The sequence below is a fragment of the Haemaphysalis longicornis genome, unplaced genomic scaffold (genome assembly GCF_048455015.1).
Source record: "Haemaphysalis longicornis isolate Haplotype H1 unplaced genomic scaffold, Haemaphysalis longicornis Haplotype H1 scaffold_18, whole genome shotgun sequence".
In the NCBI taxonomy this organism is placed as follows: domain Eukaryota; kingdom Metazoa; phylum Arthropoda; class Arachnida; order Ixodida; family Ixodidae; genus Haemaphysalis; species Haemaphysalis longicornis.
The window spans coordinates 9,405,647-9,420,572 of NW_027526282.1; the positions used below are offsets into that span (position 1 = coordinate 9,405,647).

Genomic DNA, 14,926 nt, shown 5'->3' on the forward strand with positions numbered 1-14,926 from the left:
GACAAGCAGACAGATATACACAAAGACCAAGATTTCTGCGTTTAAGTAGCCCAAGAAATACTGTCGCCTTTAATAATTTCTACACCTTGATCCAGTTCATCAAGAAAGTTCAATGCCAGTGTCACCACTCGGAAGAATCAGCCTCACCAGCCGTCGTCTGCACCCCAGTTGGCACTTGCGCGTGTCTCAGTACATGTAGCCCCTTTAGTGGCACAGCAAGGTGCACAATTAAGCGAGCACAGAGACTAGCATACTTCTCTATAACCATAGAGATAATATACTGACTCTAGAGGGAAAGCGCGCCGCTGAGCCAATGCATTGGAACCGTACGACACACAGTGGCAGACACGATACAACGATTTGAAGGTTGCCAGCTGAGCTTTTGCTTACTAAAAACGGCGAAAGCGATGGGTTGTAATCTGGCAACGCGCTACTGTGTCGTTTCCGCGTCCGGCTAGCGAAGCATTGCGGGATTAATTGTAACATAGCGGCGATGGCGGACCCATGGGCGGACCCACTGTAGGCGGACCGCTGGCCAGGCGGATTTTGTGCAGGCGGCGTCGACAGCATTGCGTAGTTTTATCTCCTGTGGGTAGGTATACCGACGTGTTCTCGATTCAGCGTGTGACTTATATGTACTGAGACTATTTGAGCAAGATGTGGCAACGCTCACACAACACTTGCCCGCAAGCTCGAATGCGACTGATCGCATGCGCGAGGACGCCAAGGAATCAGCTGATCCGTACTGGGGCGCACAGAAAAATGAATCTCCGTCATAATCTCCGAGAATTTTTGCGCTGTGCCGCTTTATTTGCCATTCTGTGACATTTCGCGCGTGGCTCAATGCTTTTCAAATGAAGTAAAGTGATCTGTGACTTTAGCTGAATGTGGAGCCTTTATTGACACCAAGAAAAAAAACGTTATCGCATGGGCCAACGCTGAAATTGCCGTGCGATGAGTCGCGGCCCTTTGAAGCACAGGAACGAAAGAGCGCGGTCGATCGCAGGCCAACGGAGTGGCAGAATGCATGCCAAAGGAGTATGCGAAATACAGTCAGCGGCGTGTCCCGTTTTCCTCTGTCTGTATTCGTCAAGCTCTAGCTGCTTTCCACCACTTCAAAGGGAAAGCTTGCGGGACTGAATGGGCAGTAATTTGCTGCACAGAGCGCGCGGGGAGAGAACATTGACTTATTGTCTTATTGTGACTGGTTTAAAAAGAAACCGCATTTCGTTACCTATTTTTTCGTTCTAACTTTACGAACGTTTGCGCAAAAGGTCGAAGCACGGAGAGCTGTAAGAAGTTCCATGAATAATACAACTGGAACGGAACGATTATAAAAGCTCCTTTTATTTCTCTTCCAACGAGAACGATCGCTGCCACTCCGTAGCCTGTAGTGAACTTGCGGTAGCCAAGGTCAGATAGGAATCGCTGTTCCGGCGTCAGTGCAGGGGCAATAGATAGGGTGCTTAACGTGAAGAAACGAATGACAGCCTCGCGAGCGCCCGGGAAAGCACTTGCTCAGCGCGTGCATCCGAGTTGTACCAGTTGTACACGTTTTGCACGCACGCAGATCTGAGTTGGAGACTGCACACACACACTTCGCAAGTCAGGCGCAAGGGCTTCACCCCTTCCTAGCACACCGAAAATCGAAACCAAAACTGAACTACGCACTCACTCTTTGTTCGCTAATTAAAGCTTAATTACAGTAAAGGTTTTTTTATAGAGCTATTTTAATTACTGAGGCAATTATTTGTAACTATTTTGCTTCAGTTCTTTGTTTTATTTAAATAATTACGGAACAACTATTTAGAGAACTGAATAAAATTGATCTGGCAACCATGAGAATTGTATCATGTCAGCGCCCACGATTCGTACGGTCTCGGAGCTCGCTTTACCCCCCTGTTTATAACATGGCTTGATTTACTGATTGTAGGGTTTAACGTGCCGACGCAACGCAGGTGATGAGGCACGCCGAAGTGGAAGGCTAAGGGTTAATTTTGATCACCTGGGGATCTTTAAAGCCCACCGAAATCTCATACACACGGGCATTTTAGATGCGAAGCATCTCATGCTCGGGGCAGTGTCCCTCCCTCCCTCGTTGTTGTTGTCCGCCGTCCGCACTCTACTGCGCATGCGCGTCTCTTCAGCCCCGTCAGCATTTGGGCTGACGTCAGCGCAGTCCACTATAAAAAGAAATAGTTAGGCGGCGCCCGGTTTCGATCCCACCACTCTCTGGACGCAATGGGAGGCACGTGGCGCTCTTCCCACTGCGCTACAAACCGAGACGGGAGCATCTGCTACGAACGCACCTTATGTCCTTCACTCATTCAAACTACGTCAAGAAGCTACCGATACAATGAAGGCACGCGAAGCTGAACGTCAACGGAAACGACGAACTGAAAACTAATGGGAACTTCAGTCGACCCCATGGCTGCTTCGCATACTACTCAGGGTTCCCCTACGGGAAGATGGAGCAATTTTTTCCTTTTCGCCTCCATCAGAAAAGCGGACGCCACCACCGGGAATCGAACCCGCATTCTCGTGCTCAGCAGCACAATCTATAACACGGCTTTCGTACCTCTAACTTTGTCCGGCCTTGCCCAAAAATGATTATAGCAAATCTACTGTGGCGTTGTGAACTCTAAAGCCCACCCTTTTTGTCCTCACCATATATGTAAAATGTCTGGGAGTGCAGTTCTCAGAGGCAACTAATTAAAGTTGAACTCGCTGTTATAGACAGGTGTGTTGTGCACTGTTCCCTGCATTGCCTGAAGCACTGCATCCAGTGGCACTGCACTGGAGATACATCCCGTACACCAGTGGCGCACCGACTCACCGGTGCAGGGAGGTGGACGGCACGGACAACACGTTTGCTCGGAGGGTGGAAAATGCAGAGGAGCGAGGGCAACCCCAGTGTCGCCCCCTGCACCGCCACGGCCATGAAGTCCCTCTGAGCACGCCTGAAGTGCACAAAGGGCCCCGCCAGGAGCTGTTCTTGACGCCGCAGGCACAGCTCTGCACAGAGCCACCCCGTCTGGGACTGGTGGAGCCGGACACGCGAACCACAGCACAGCGTGGCCTCTGTGCCACCTGCAACCAAAGTTGATGCCGCAGTGAGGAACTTTTGGTCGCTTTTACTTGACAGTCCAAGTTCGTGGCCAGTTCAGGACTGCCTCACAATCGCAATTCTACGAGCACCAAGCAGCAGAAGAAGCAGAAGCAGAAGAAGAAGAAGAAGGAGAAGGAGAAGATACGCTCCAGAGTTGATTTGAAGCAGTTCTGAGCAATTGAATGTGCCTTGACCCATCATTATGTCTTAACCCTCTTTCCTTCCGGCTACGAGGCAATACCATCCTTTTAAATTTACCCCCTTGTTCGCCTGCACAAACGCCAACAAATATTCATTTTTCCCACGAACAATATCTGAATGGAACAATCTCCGTGTCAGTGTTTACTCCGCCAAATCTGCCTGCATTAATTGAGCAGCTTCTACACAAGTAGTAATTTTGTGTCGGTCATTTTTTCTTGATATTTTTTAGAGATTTTTTAATTACTTTTAGAGACTGTATGATCACTTTTGGCTGATATATTATGTAATCATTTTCCCTCACCTGCTTGGGCCGAATCCTGGCCTGCAGTAATGTCTAAATGAAAAAAAATAACAAGTCAAAGAGACCATTTCCGACCTGTCTTCATACTTGCTAATTGTACACATGATTGCAGCACATCCGGAGATGTGCTGCAATCATGGAAGTTTCACGGCAGAAATTTTGTAAGCTGATCCTAGCTACTCCTTGCCAGTCCTATGGTGTGTGCCTTTTAGTTCGATGTCCATCAGCAGATGAGGGGTTACCTCTGCATCCTGAGGTTATGAAAGTCGGTCAAGGATACAAAGTACAGTCACTAAGCACGCAATGCGGACGCAATCACGGAAGAATAGGCACTGCACCTGCAGTGTGTGCACATAATTTGTACTGCCCTGTTCCGTTAAGACGACCCCTCAGTGAATACTCCAATGCCATACAAGGGATTACACAGTAAGCGGACAAAAGAAGACTGGGTCAGTGTCCTCAAGAAAGCAAAGGCATAACGAAGGATCTACAGCTGCTGTGGGGAAGAAAATAAGAGAAAAAGTGGGCAAAGGAACTCTCATTTCCCTTTCCGCACAATTCTGTCATGTGACGAATAGATGGTACAAAATTACAGACTTCAGGACACTAGAAATGTCTCTGCGCTGCTTCTGTGACCTGGATCCTCCGCTAACCCATCCACCTGTGTACCAGCCAAACATGCTCCTCCTTGTAAACACTAAATATGGAGACCCTTTCAGCGAAGCCTTTCCTTTGAGCTTAAAACCTGTAAAATTAGTCGTTGTGCGTGGTGCTTTGACATACTAAGCAGAAATTTCTAATGAGAGTTTGTTTATGTTGCATCAGCACGCACTCATAACATGTTGTGCGATACCTTTGTCCCCGCATTTTCGATAACCTGTGCACCACACACCAGTTTGTATTGCACGTTCGTGCTCTGCAAGAAGCAGAATGAAGCTCCGTGAGAGCTATAACTCCAGCTTTATTACTGCAAAAACTACACCCATTATGACATTTCACATTATAAAGCAGCGGTTCTCAAAAACATGAGTGTGCAGAGGACCCCATGAACTATGTTTTACCCATGCCGCAATGCCAAACAACTTGCCCAACCAGCAGCTGATGTCACCCACACACATCCAATGTTCATGTTTTTAGGTTGACTTTTATTACGGTGCATGTGGTATTGTTAAACTACTACGTATATGCTCTTGCAACTAAGGTCGCCAAACCCTTACATTCTACCTTTTGTGTGTCTGGCCTTTCTTCTTAGTTGCTGTGTTGTGCAAAAAGCAGACGTTAAAAGATGTGCTACGTAGAGGGAAAGAAAGTATGCGTTGTACAGTGAAGCGACATTTCTGGGATCGGCAGCGATTAAGGTTAAGGTTTGACAAAAGGAGAAATGAATAGGTCAAGAGAGTACTGGGCCAGGGTTTGTAGACCCCTGAAATGACCGCGGGGCCCCAATTTGAGAAACAGTGTTATAAAGTAGTACTCATATTTTGCCCATATAAAAAATGTGCACTGCTTATACAAGCAAACGTCCAACTATTTATTTTCTACACCTGAAATAATTTGACGCTGAGCACAAACCAAAACAAACCTTTTGTGGCTGCACGTTTGACAAGTCAGTCCTGATCAGTCTTAAGCCTGGAGACATTTAGCTAACGAAATGGGCTCGCTTGCTTACCTCTCACCATTATCCTCGCAACCATTTTTTTTTCTTGTTTTAAGTGGTACAGCGAATTTATTGTGTATTTTACGTTCTGTAGGCTAAACTACAGCCTATTTCAACCAATGCTGTGCATATAAAACCCGTCCCCTCACTGTCACTGACAGAGGAACCTCTTTCTGAATACTTGCACAAGTTATGCATTTTTGTTGCTGAACCTGGCTGCTAAACGTAGCCTAGCTTCAACTGTGCCAGAACAATGGTAAACGATTCCAATTTAACAATTTAAGCTGTTCTTCAGGAACCAAAGACGCAAGAAGTTCCAGTAACCGAACATTTTTAACAGCGTAGCTGTTTAGCAAATCGCGATGTTTTGTGTCCATAGTTAAAAATACCAAGAAATTGCCCAGCACGTGCACGTGAGTGCAGCACGCCTCACGGAAACCACCCAGCAGTTACAAAACCGAGACAATGCGTAGCACTCGTGTGTGCGTGCCTCGCAACGACCGCTCAGCGACCACTGCGCACGTTCGTCAAGCCAAGCATAGCCACTTAGGGAGATTGACCAAGATTGGCAAAAAAACGTTCGCCATAATTGTGGCTCGGAATGAGAAGGACTCTAGCGTTCACTGTAACTGTGGCAATATTCGCTCGGAACAAGAAAGACATCATAGTGCACACCCATCCAGGGTGATCTCCAATGATTACAACTTCCAAAAAAAATGAAAGAAGCTCACACTTACAGCAACAATGATGGAGCAAAGGCCACTGAAGTAGCGAACAAGAAGCAAATCGACTGCAATCGTGGACTTAAAACTTTGTGATAGTCGTGAAGGTTGCGTACAGCTTCGCTACATTCAAGTCTTGCGCGTTAGTGTAAGCTTCCTTCATTTTTTTTTTTTTTTTTCATGATTAAAGACTCCGTAGCAATCAGGCCATGGCATTCCAAGCTCCTGTGACTATATGCTGTGTCAGAACAAAGGCAGGTGGAACGACGACTTCAACGCTGTCTCTTCCAGCACACAGAGGCGGTTACAAGTCGCTGAGAACAATTAATTCTTCAATGCAGCTAACACTGTTTTAAAAACTTGCCCCTTTACGAAGGGGAGGAATTTTTCCACGCAAACACACTTTCAACCACCTAGTCGAGGCATCGAGCTGCAACTGTAAAAATATAAAGCGCACACCCTTTTTTCTTCAACCATAAAGCTCAAGTGTCGACCCTTTCGTAAAAAGCGATGAAGACGAAATACAACCTTCCTTAATTAGAAAATACAAGCTTTTGGTACAGGCTCACTCACCTCCATTCCAGCCAGTAAAGACTTTTAGACATTTTCTAACAAAAAAAAAAGATTAATGTTAAAAATGTTCAAATTTCATGCCAAACGACGTCACGAGCGAGAAATAGAGGGAACACTAAAAAATAGTCATCAGCATGTTGACTGCACGATAGCATTCAAGTAATACAATTAAATGAAATCAGATGCCCCACTACAATCTGCCAGTCATGTTTCTTGGTGCAAGTCAACTGTGCGAGTCAACCTTCTTTAATGCGAGTCAACTGTATCTCTATTGCATGTTCAAAGCTTGCGATAAGAGTGAATCATTGTTACCAGGACAAAGCAACCTTTTAGTGAAGCAAGCACGCATTTTGTCTTCCCGGCCCCTTTGAATGCCCCTTTAAATGGGTTATGCAGACAAAACAAGTTTCGTTCATTCAAAAGAGTGCCTCATTAGAATCATACAGACACCACTTTTAACGCACACTTTGCTCAAATAAGCCGTATAAGTAGGAAGAAAGGGAATGGCCATGCGACCCACTCGCTCATTTCCCCCAAACAGAACCCGATGTCAAATGTGGCAGCTCTGCGATTGGCTGAGGTCGTCAAAAGCAAACACAAATTAGGCAGGGCTTATAAGCTTTCCAAACGAGCTATTTGCGCTTAAATGTAGGGCGTGTCCTTTTTATAGCAGTAACAATGGTGGGGTAAACAGTGGAACAAAAGCGCTGAACTTAACAGGATGACAGCAGCGTAAAAAAAATAAGACACGAAACGGGAGATGCGCATCTCCCGTTTCGCGTGTCCTTTTTTCTTTACGCTGTTGTCGTCGTGATACTGCTGTTGATACTGTGCGCACAATGCTTGTTTTAGTTGCACAGCACTGCGGCGCTTTAGGGTTGTCTCAGATGACACTGGCCGATTGGCGTAAGCGACAGTGACCATACATGCCGAGTGAATACTACCATGTTTCACGAAACAATTATTTTGTACCTTAACAAAAACAAGCCAGGTACAAATACGGCCAAAAACAAAGCAAAGGCAGAAAATGGCCCTTCACGGTATGGTGGCGCCATGTAGGTTGACTAACGGCAAAAGAGGCTCCGCAGTCGGCCACCGAGTGGTTCTTGTGAAGTCATTGCAGACGTCGTGAAAACACATGATTTGGCGGAAGAATCAAAATTCTAACTTAAATTGATTGATTTCTCAGCGAATAAAGCATCGTTTCCTTCCGGACAAGTGCTGGGGGCACCACAAAACATGAAATCTTTTGAATAAAACAAACTTGTATTTTCATGCATGCATGAGGGCCTGATTGGACAGTGCGACCTCACATTGGCTGACGCGTCCCGTGACCGAGTCATCCGGTTGTCCAAGCCGCCACGTGATGTCTGGCACGGTGGGCCGGAATGGCACCAGGTCTGTCACCTCCTCTGGTGGCACCAAGGACAGTGACATGATGATGATCCTGGGAGAAAAAAAAAGGGGACGGTGGACATGACTTCACGACACTGCTACGAGATCAGCAAATGCAAAAAGGCTACATTTCAGTGTAAAGCAATATACAATGCAACAGCACTCATTCAGCCGCTCCTCCCTCCCTCCGATAAAAAGCAAGTTCCACTGAAAAATGCCAGCGCGAGACTGAGGCCAATAACAAAATTTGAAAATACTCTCGGTCTGTTCAAGCGGCCATGCAGACAAAACGCAAGTTTGGTTCGATTGAAAGCTTGCCTCGTTAGAATCATACCGACACCATTCTTAACGTAAACTTCACTCAAATGAGCTATATGATGAACAAAAACAAGCCAGGTACAAATAAGGCCAAAAAAAAAACCAAAGGCACAAAATGGTCCGCTGCACTTTGGTGGTGCCATCCAATGGTTGACTAACTGTAAACAAATCTCCGCTTCACACCAAGTTTAGCTTGAAGACCCGTTCTTACGATGCCATTGCAGACATCGTTAAAACACACGATTTGGTGGGAGAATCAAAATTTTAACCTTAATTAATTATGCAGTGAGCAAACCACCATTTGCTTCCGGACAAGCACTGGGAGCACTATAGAACACGAATTCTTTCGAATAAACAAACTTGTACATATATTGTCTGCATGGCGCCTTTAAGCAGACAAGGGTTTTTTTTTCCCTTCAAAACTGAACAGTTGGTTACAATACGTCTCGACTTGTAATTCACACATTTGATTGATTGATTGCGGGGGTTTAGTGCGTCAAAGTTAAACCTGGGCTATGAGTCGCAGTGTGGTGACAGACTTTCAATTAATTTTGAACCCCTGGGGATCTTTAACGTGCGCCGAAATCTTGACGCATGGGCGCTTTCGCTTTTTGCCTCCAACTGCAAAGCAGCCACCATGGCCGGTATCAAACCCGCATCTTTTGGGGCCACATGACCTGACAACACTGCCATAAGATCAATAAAAGTCAAGAAAGCTAGGTTTCAGTGTAACATGCGACCGCATTTGTGAAGCCGCCACCTTCCCCCAGAAAAAAAAAAAAAAGTAAGCAATCCCACTACAACAATGCCAGCATTAAATCAGGGTGCCTACCAAGTCGACATTTTCAAATTCCCAGAGTTTTCCAGGTTTTCCCCGAGTATTTTTGATACATTCCCTGAGTGACACCACTTCACCAGTTGCTTTAAAAGCCCCTTATAAAATAAAATACGACATAATACAGTTTGAATGCTAACCAGTAACTTTTATCTTATTCAAAAAGAAAACGTAATGGAGTGGTAGTACAATTCACAGTGAATAAAATAATGAAAAAAAAAAAGGTAAAAGCGTACTGCCATGTTCTCAGCTCGCATTCAGTGCCTCAGTGCTGTATTTTACTGCTTCAAAGAGTTTGTTGTGGTTTGGATGAGGGGCACTTGCATCATAAACACAGTCACATTAGGTGCCCTTAAACGCCGCCATACTTCTAGCATCAAAGCGCTGTGTAGGATGGGCAGGAAGAGCTTATTTGGGATTCACATCGAAAATGAGAAACACCCCAACTACACCCCACAATGGTGACTCCACATAAAGTTCTGGCGCGGAGCGGAAGCTTCGGAGCCGAAACATGATCTGTCTTTCTACGCAGCGGAATATAGTGCCAGCTTGCAATTAAAAGTAACTCTTAAAATGGGGTACAATGTCTACATTCGATACTTAAGACACATTTTGAACACAGCTCTGTGAACTTTTAAAGTCGAAAATTAAGAGAAATGTGTTTTTATTATTACACCAGATTCACAACTCAAACAGTCGCAACAGGCGTCAACTAACTAGAAACCACAGTAGATGGTGCCAGGTGTTCCAGCATAGGATTGAAAGCTACTACTGCAGGCTCCCTTACGCTGCCACAACAAGCTATCGCGACACGCAACATTTTCTTCCGCCTTTCAGGAGTGTGGGAAACACGCCAGAATACAAGGGGAGCGTAGAGGGGGTTGGGGGTGACTTGCAAGCTCTATGAAGCTAGTTCTCACTGGAACCAGTGACTTCAGACGGCGCCATCAGCGGCGGCTCCGGAGGGCTGTCCACTTTTGACTTGCTGTTACTTGAACCAGCATTACCCTGAATTTCGCTTCCTTTATAAAGTACAGCTCATTTTCCCTGATAGAAGCATAAATTCCACGAGTTTTCCCCGAGTTTTTCCAGACTATTCAAAATCCCTGAGGATTCCAGGTTTTCCCCGTTTTCCTGGTTGGTAGACACCCTGTTAAACAGACTCTGCTAACCAAAGAAGTTTGAAGAAAAAATAGTTTTTCAAGCAAGCATAAGTTTTTTTTTTTTTAGAAAACTAAATGGTTGGTTGCATTCCAACTAAGTCCCATTCATATCGACCTTTTGAGCAAGGGCACACAACATAAGTGCACTGTTTGCAGCATCACTGAGTAATCGCCGAAGACGGTTGAGATTTTTAAAAATCGTAGAATAAAAATAGCCAGTTCAGATACCACTTCTTCGGCGGCTTGAACAACAAGTTGAAAGAGAACCCTACAGACTTCTTCACCCACATTAACAGATATGCGGTGACAATCATCATGGTCAACAGTTAACTTCTTGGCTGTCCTTTCTGAGCCAACACTAATAACGTTTTGTGCCTGGCAACCTAAATTTGCCGGGTGATGCAACCAGCTGTTTTGTTGTAGTTAAGCATAGCAAAGTTAAGTTAAGCCTAAACTTAACTACAGTGTTGTAGTTAAACATACAGGGTGTTGCGACGATAACTGGAACACTTTAAAAAATTTTCCTGAGCGATCCGCCGCTCTGTTCGCGCTCAAACTTCACACAAAGGTCGCATTTTGTGGTCTATTTTGTTTGACACCGGGAACAACAACGGTACTTACCTGTTAATTCTGAAAATAAATGAAAACGATTTTCGCCTATGGGAAAATGGCCGCTGATTTGAACGTGCGAGCCAGCGCAAGTTGATGTTGGACCGGCGGAACCACCTGCAGAGTGAAACGCACGTTTGGGATTCACGTACGGAGCCAAATGGTGCAGCAGACGATCAGAAAATGCACCTAGAAATGAGCTAACAGACGATCAGAAAACCCGGTTTTCGGGCTCGCACATCCAAATCGCCGCCATTTTCCCATAGGCGAAAATCGTTTTTATTTATTTTCAGAATAAACAGGTAAGTACCGTTGTTGTTCCCGGTGTCAAACAAAATAGACCACAAAATGCGACCTTTGTGTGAAGTTTGAGCGTGAACAGAGCGGCGGATCGCTCAGGAAAAATTTTTAAAGTGTTCCAGTTATCATTGCAACACCCTGTATTAAAATTAGGCATAATGTTAACTAAAGTTAAACATAAAGTTAAGCATACTAAATGCCTGTATCAAGCACAAGAAGTAACTCAAAAGTAAACGTTGAAGCTCATAATAGTTCGCAACCACAAAAAATTGCATCAATACCTACTATAATCAAATAATGCAAAATTTCAATCCAGGACACAACTACTTGATTGCGCAGAAGGACTGTCAAACTGATTCCCACACCTCACAGGGTGCCGCATCCCATAGATAACACCCAAATGTCCGGAACTGACTGCCAAGACGAGCTTTTCGTGTCAAATTTTGAGACCATCATTGGACTCGCTGCTGTAGGGACCATGAAAGAAACCAACACCAAGTGTGTATGTAAAGCAACCACAATAGTGCCAGCAATTGCAGCACTGCACATGTGCCACCTGTCTTTACCATGTATCTATCAACCTCTCCTGGCACAAAAACCAAACACTATAGAGAAACTGTAAATGGTGGGGATACTAGAGAGCACTGCCCCAAATCAATCAATAGTGCTTGGCCGTGGTGGTAATGTGACAGCTCAACAGTTGATATGCACTGTGGGGCACCCTGCCAATTGTTTTGACATTTTTCAGACAGACCTTGTTCCTCCAAAAAAGGAGGTACACCTATTATAGAGTTCTGTTCAGCCGTACGTACGCAACAAGTGTTCATTAAAGCCAAAATATTGGCACAGAAACGAGGCACGATGCCTGGCAGCCAATGCCAAGTGCAGCCACTGTATTTTTCGAAGAACACCGAGTGCAAGACTGAAGTGGCTATTTATTCAGACTCCCTGTCAGGTGCGACTTTTTTTTTGCAATGATAACTTCATTTACACATAAATATACACGTTACACAGAAGGTTACACACGATTCAGCAGTAGCTATCACGGCGGATGTGTAAGATGCATTTTTTGGGTACCAAGATGACAATGAACATAAATCCAGAAAGAAAAACACGAAACAGAGAAGGAAGAACACTGACAACAGCAACAAGGGCTAAAGGAATTCTGTGGGATTCATAAGCCGGCGCTAATCTTATATGCAACTGGAAAGAGGGGCGGTTATACACGTGTAGGGAAAAAAAAAAAAAAAAAGCAAAAGACTTCAGCTTTTAAAAGCGTGCGGACATTAACAAATTCAGTCCCAAAGCTGGAATGAATGACTGCAGCACATTTAGGCAATGATTGCAATTTCACGGTACTTTCGATACGTATAAAAAATGAGTTGGAATACGGCGGGGAGGCCCGAAAGGGGAGCGGTGTGGGGGTCGCGGGCGGCAAGGTTGAGTAGGCGCTAACACACTGTCACTATTTTCCCTAAACACCATTGCTTAGTTAAAACGCATACATGGTACACTGTGCAAACCGCACTCATCGGAGCGTCACAGGCGTCACAAAAACGGCACGGACTACAGCGGCAAGTCAAGCGAAACATATAGCTGTGCAGACCGCAGGGTGTTAGCAAGCAGTCACTACCTTCACGCAAAATGTGGCAGACACTATTCAGACCAACGAATGGTTTCACAGAACATGTGCGCATTACAACAGTTCGCATACTAAGGGAAGTCGAGGACTACGCAAAGCCGAAAATGAAATTTAGAGCGAAGAAGCTGCCGTATGGGTGAAGCGGCGGGGGCGTTTCTTTTTACACTCACAAAGAGCGTCCTTGTTTCTCGCTATTAATCCTCGGATTGTGAAGCTCGCGTCGTCTTACCTTATGGCTCACAAGCATTCGCAAACACCATGCCAGACCATGGAAGAAAATGTGACAGACTCTCCACATCGTATTTCGCGGATCTTCTCTTATACACTCGCTTGTCACGTGGTAAAGTCGGTGGTGATGATGATAATGCAAACAAGAACCTTGACCGATTTAGTCTTTTACTTCATTGTGATAAATTTCGGAACAAAGAAATGCGTATAACAATAATATTTTGTTTTATCATCGGAAAAATGCAAAAGGAAACGATGCCAAAGAATTCAAAAAGGGCATTGCTGGTGAAGAAAAAAAATTACGTAAAAAAGGATCCGAGGCAGGCGCAGGAGAGGGAGAAAAGAAAGCATCTTGGGAAGGGAGAGGCGAGAGAGAGGAAAAGAAAGTCGCCGAAAGTAGGAGAGGAGGGCGGCAAGCGGTGGATGCGCGACGTTTCGGGTATTTGGGAGATGACCCCTGAGAGCAAAAATGACGTTACGGAAACCCAGTAGGCCAGAGTGCGTTTGAAAATCCAGACGCCCGCCGGACGAAGGCAGCCGCTGACGGGCCGTTTCGGTGCACGCGCCGAGGCATCCGAGGAACCTACCGCGGATCGCGCATCGTCTCCTTTTTTGAGTCCGTTGCGCGGGGGAGGGACCAACCGATTCGCTTATCATCCCACCCATCGTTGTTGTCGCCGCTGCGTTTCATCGGGGGCCAATTAGTGCGCCGAGCATCTTGCGCCTACATCCTATCTACGGATCAGGTGAGGTTTATCACGTTTTCTTTGTGCATTCACTGGTCGGTTTATCGAACGCCGTGAGAGTGCGAGCGGGCGGCGTGGAAGCGACCGTTCGCGCTAGTGACAAAGGAAAGGGAGGGTCGGGATCGTTGCCGCGTCTTCTTCCTTCCAGGTCGCAGTGCGCGGCTTTCGCCTTTCGATTTTCTTCCGAGATCGCGGTCTTGCGAAGCGTCGCATTGAACGCCCCGGAGGCTGCGCTTAGAACGCGCGCATTAACCGCATCCCATCTCATCTGCACGCATTGTTGCAATTTACGCCGCTGTTTAAGGAACCAATGGAGTAGCGATCCATGTTTGTCGCCTTTAAAAAAAACATTCTCGTTGCTGTGCATTTCTTAGGCCTGGCCACCAAGCAAGAGTATTGTTGTTGCAGGGATCTTTTAGCATGTCATCTTTGTTGGAATTGGTTAACGCGTTCGCTGTTGTCGCGTCGTCGGCCGGTGCGATAATGCATGACATCTGCCACTGCTCGGTGCAATTATTCGCCAATGTCAGCTTTTCCTTAGCAAGCTACACCGCGCGTAGATTTGCCTTACAAGTGCAGGCACGTCGTTCTTTTTTTAACTGTTGAGAATCGTTCGAGCCCGCGAGCTACGAAGTGGCGCGTATAACGGGACAAGAACCGTTACCGGCGTGTCCGCCCGGTAGAAACAGGTTAGAACGTCAGTGCGCAGGGCCGTTATAAGGCTCCAGCATTTTGCGAATGAAAAAAATGTAAATGCAGACGGTTGGTCAGCCGCCCACTTTGCGATTGTTCGTAGCAGTTGTGTTTTGAAGTGCCAGTGCCTGCAGAAAGTTGATCGGCATGGATTGAGTAAACAAGCAACGCAAGACGCCGTTTTTTTTTTTTTTTTTTGTGTCAAATCGTGGTACAAAATAGGCGTGCGTTGGTGGTAGTTTCTTCGTGTCAGCGTCCGCCACATTTGTCCCCGCGGTTATATATTTGAAAGATCGCGTCCACTCGCGCGCGTTTGTTAAAACTTCGCCACGCGCGAGAGCTTCAGAGCGCCGGGTTCTTAAATAAGCAAGCTAGCTGGAGGAACAAAACAGAGAGCTGCCTGCTGAAACTGGCCAGAATAGAAAACGACTCAG

General features: G+C 45.8%; 2 protein-coding genes across 4 annotated transcripts in view; one reads left to right on the forward strand and one right to left on the reverse strand.

The window, feature by feature from the left end:
• Nucleotides 1–13,176, reverse strand: part of LOC144166655 (protein ELYS-like) — a 93,835-nt gene extending 80,659 nt beyond the window's left edge. Inside the window, exons 1-3 of the mRNA XM_077696187.1 lie at nucleotides 13,055–13,176; nucleotides 7,877–8,010; nucleotides 2,837–3,090 (exon numbers count right to left, since the gene is read on the reverse strand). Coding sequence (XP_077552313.1) covers nucleotides 2,837–3,090; nucleotides 7,877–8,000 — 378 coding nt within the window. The 5' untranslated portion in view covers nucleotides 8,001–8,010; nucleotides 13,055–13,176. The remainder of the gene's footprint in view (nucleotides 1–2,836; nucleotides 3,091–7,876; nucleotides 8,011–13,054) is intronic.
• Nucleotides 13,177–13,429: 253 nt separating this feature from the next.
• Nucleotides 13,430–14,926, forward strand: part of Nrt (Neurotactin) — a 37,716-nt gene continuing 36,219 nt past the window's right edge. For 2 of the 3 annotated variants that reach the window (XM_077696158.1, XM_077696159.1), the window contains exon 1: nucleotides 13,430–13,799. The gene's annotated coding sequence lies outside the window, so the exon portion shown is untranslated. The remainder of the gene's footprint in view (nucleotides 13,800–14,926) is intronic. The other variant, XM_077696161.1, reaches the window with a different exon arrangement.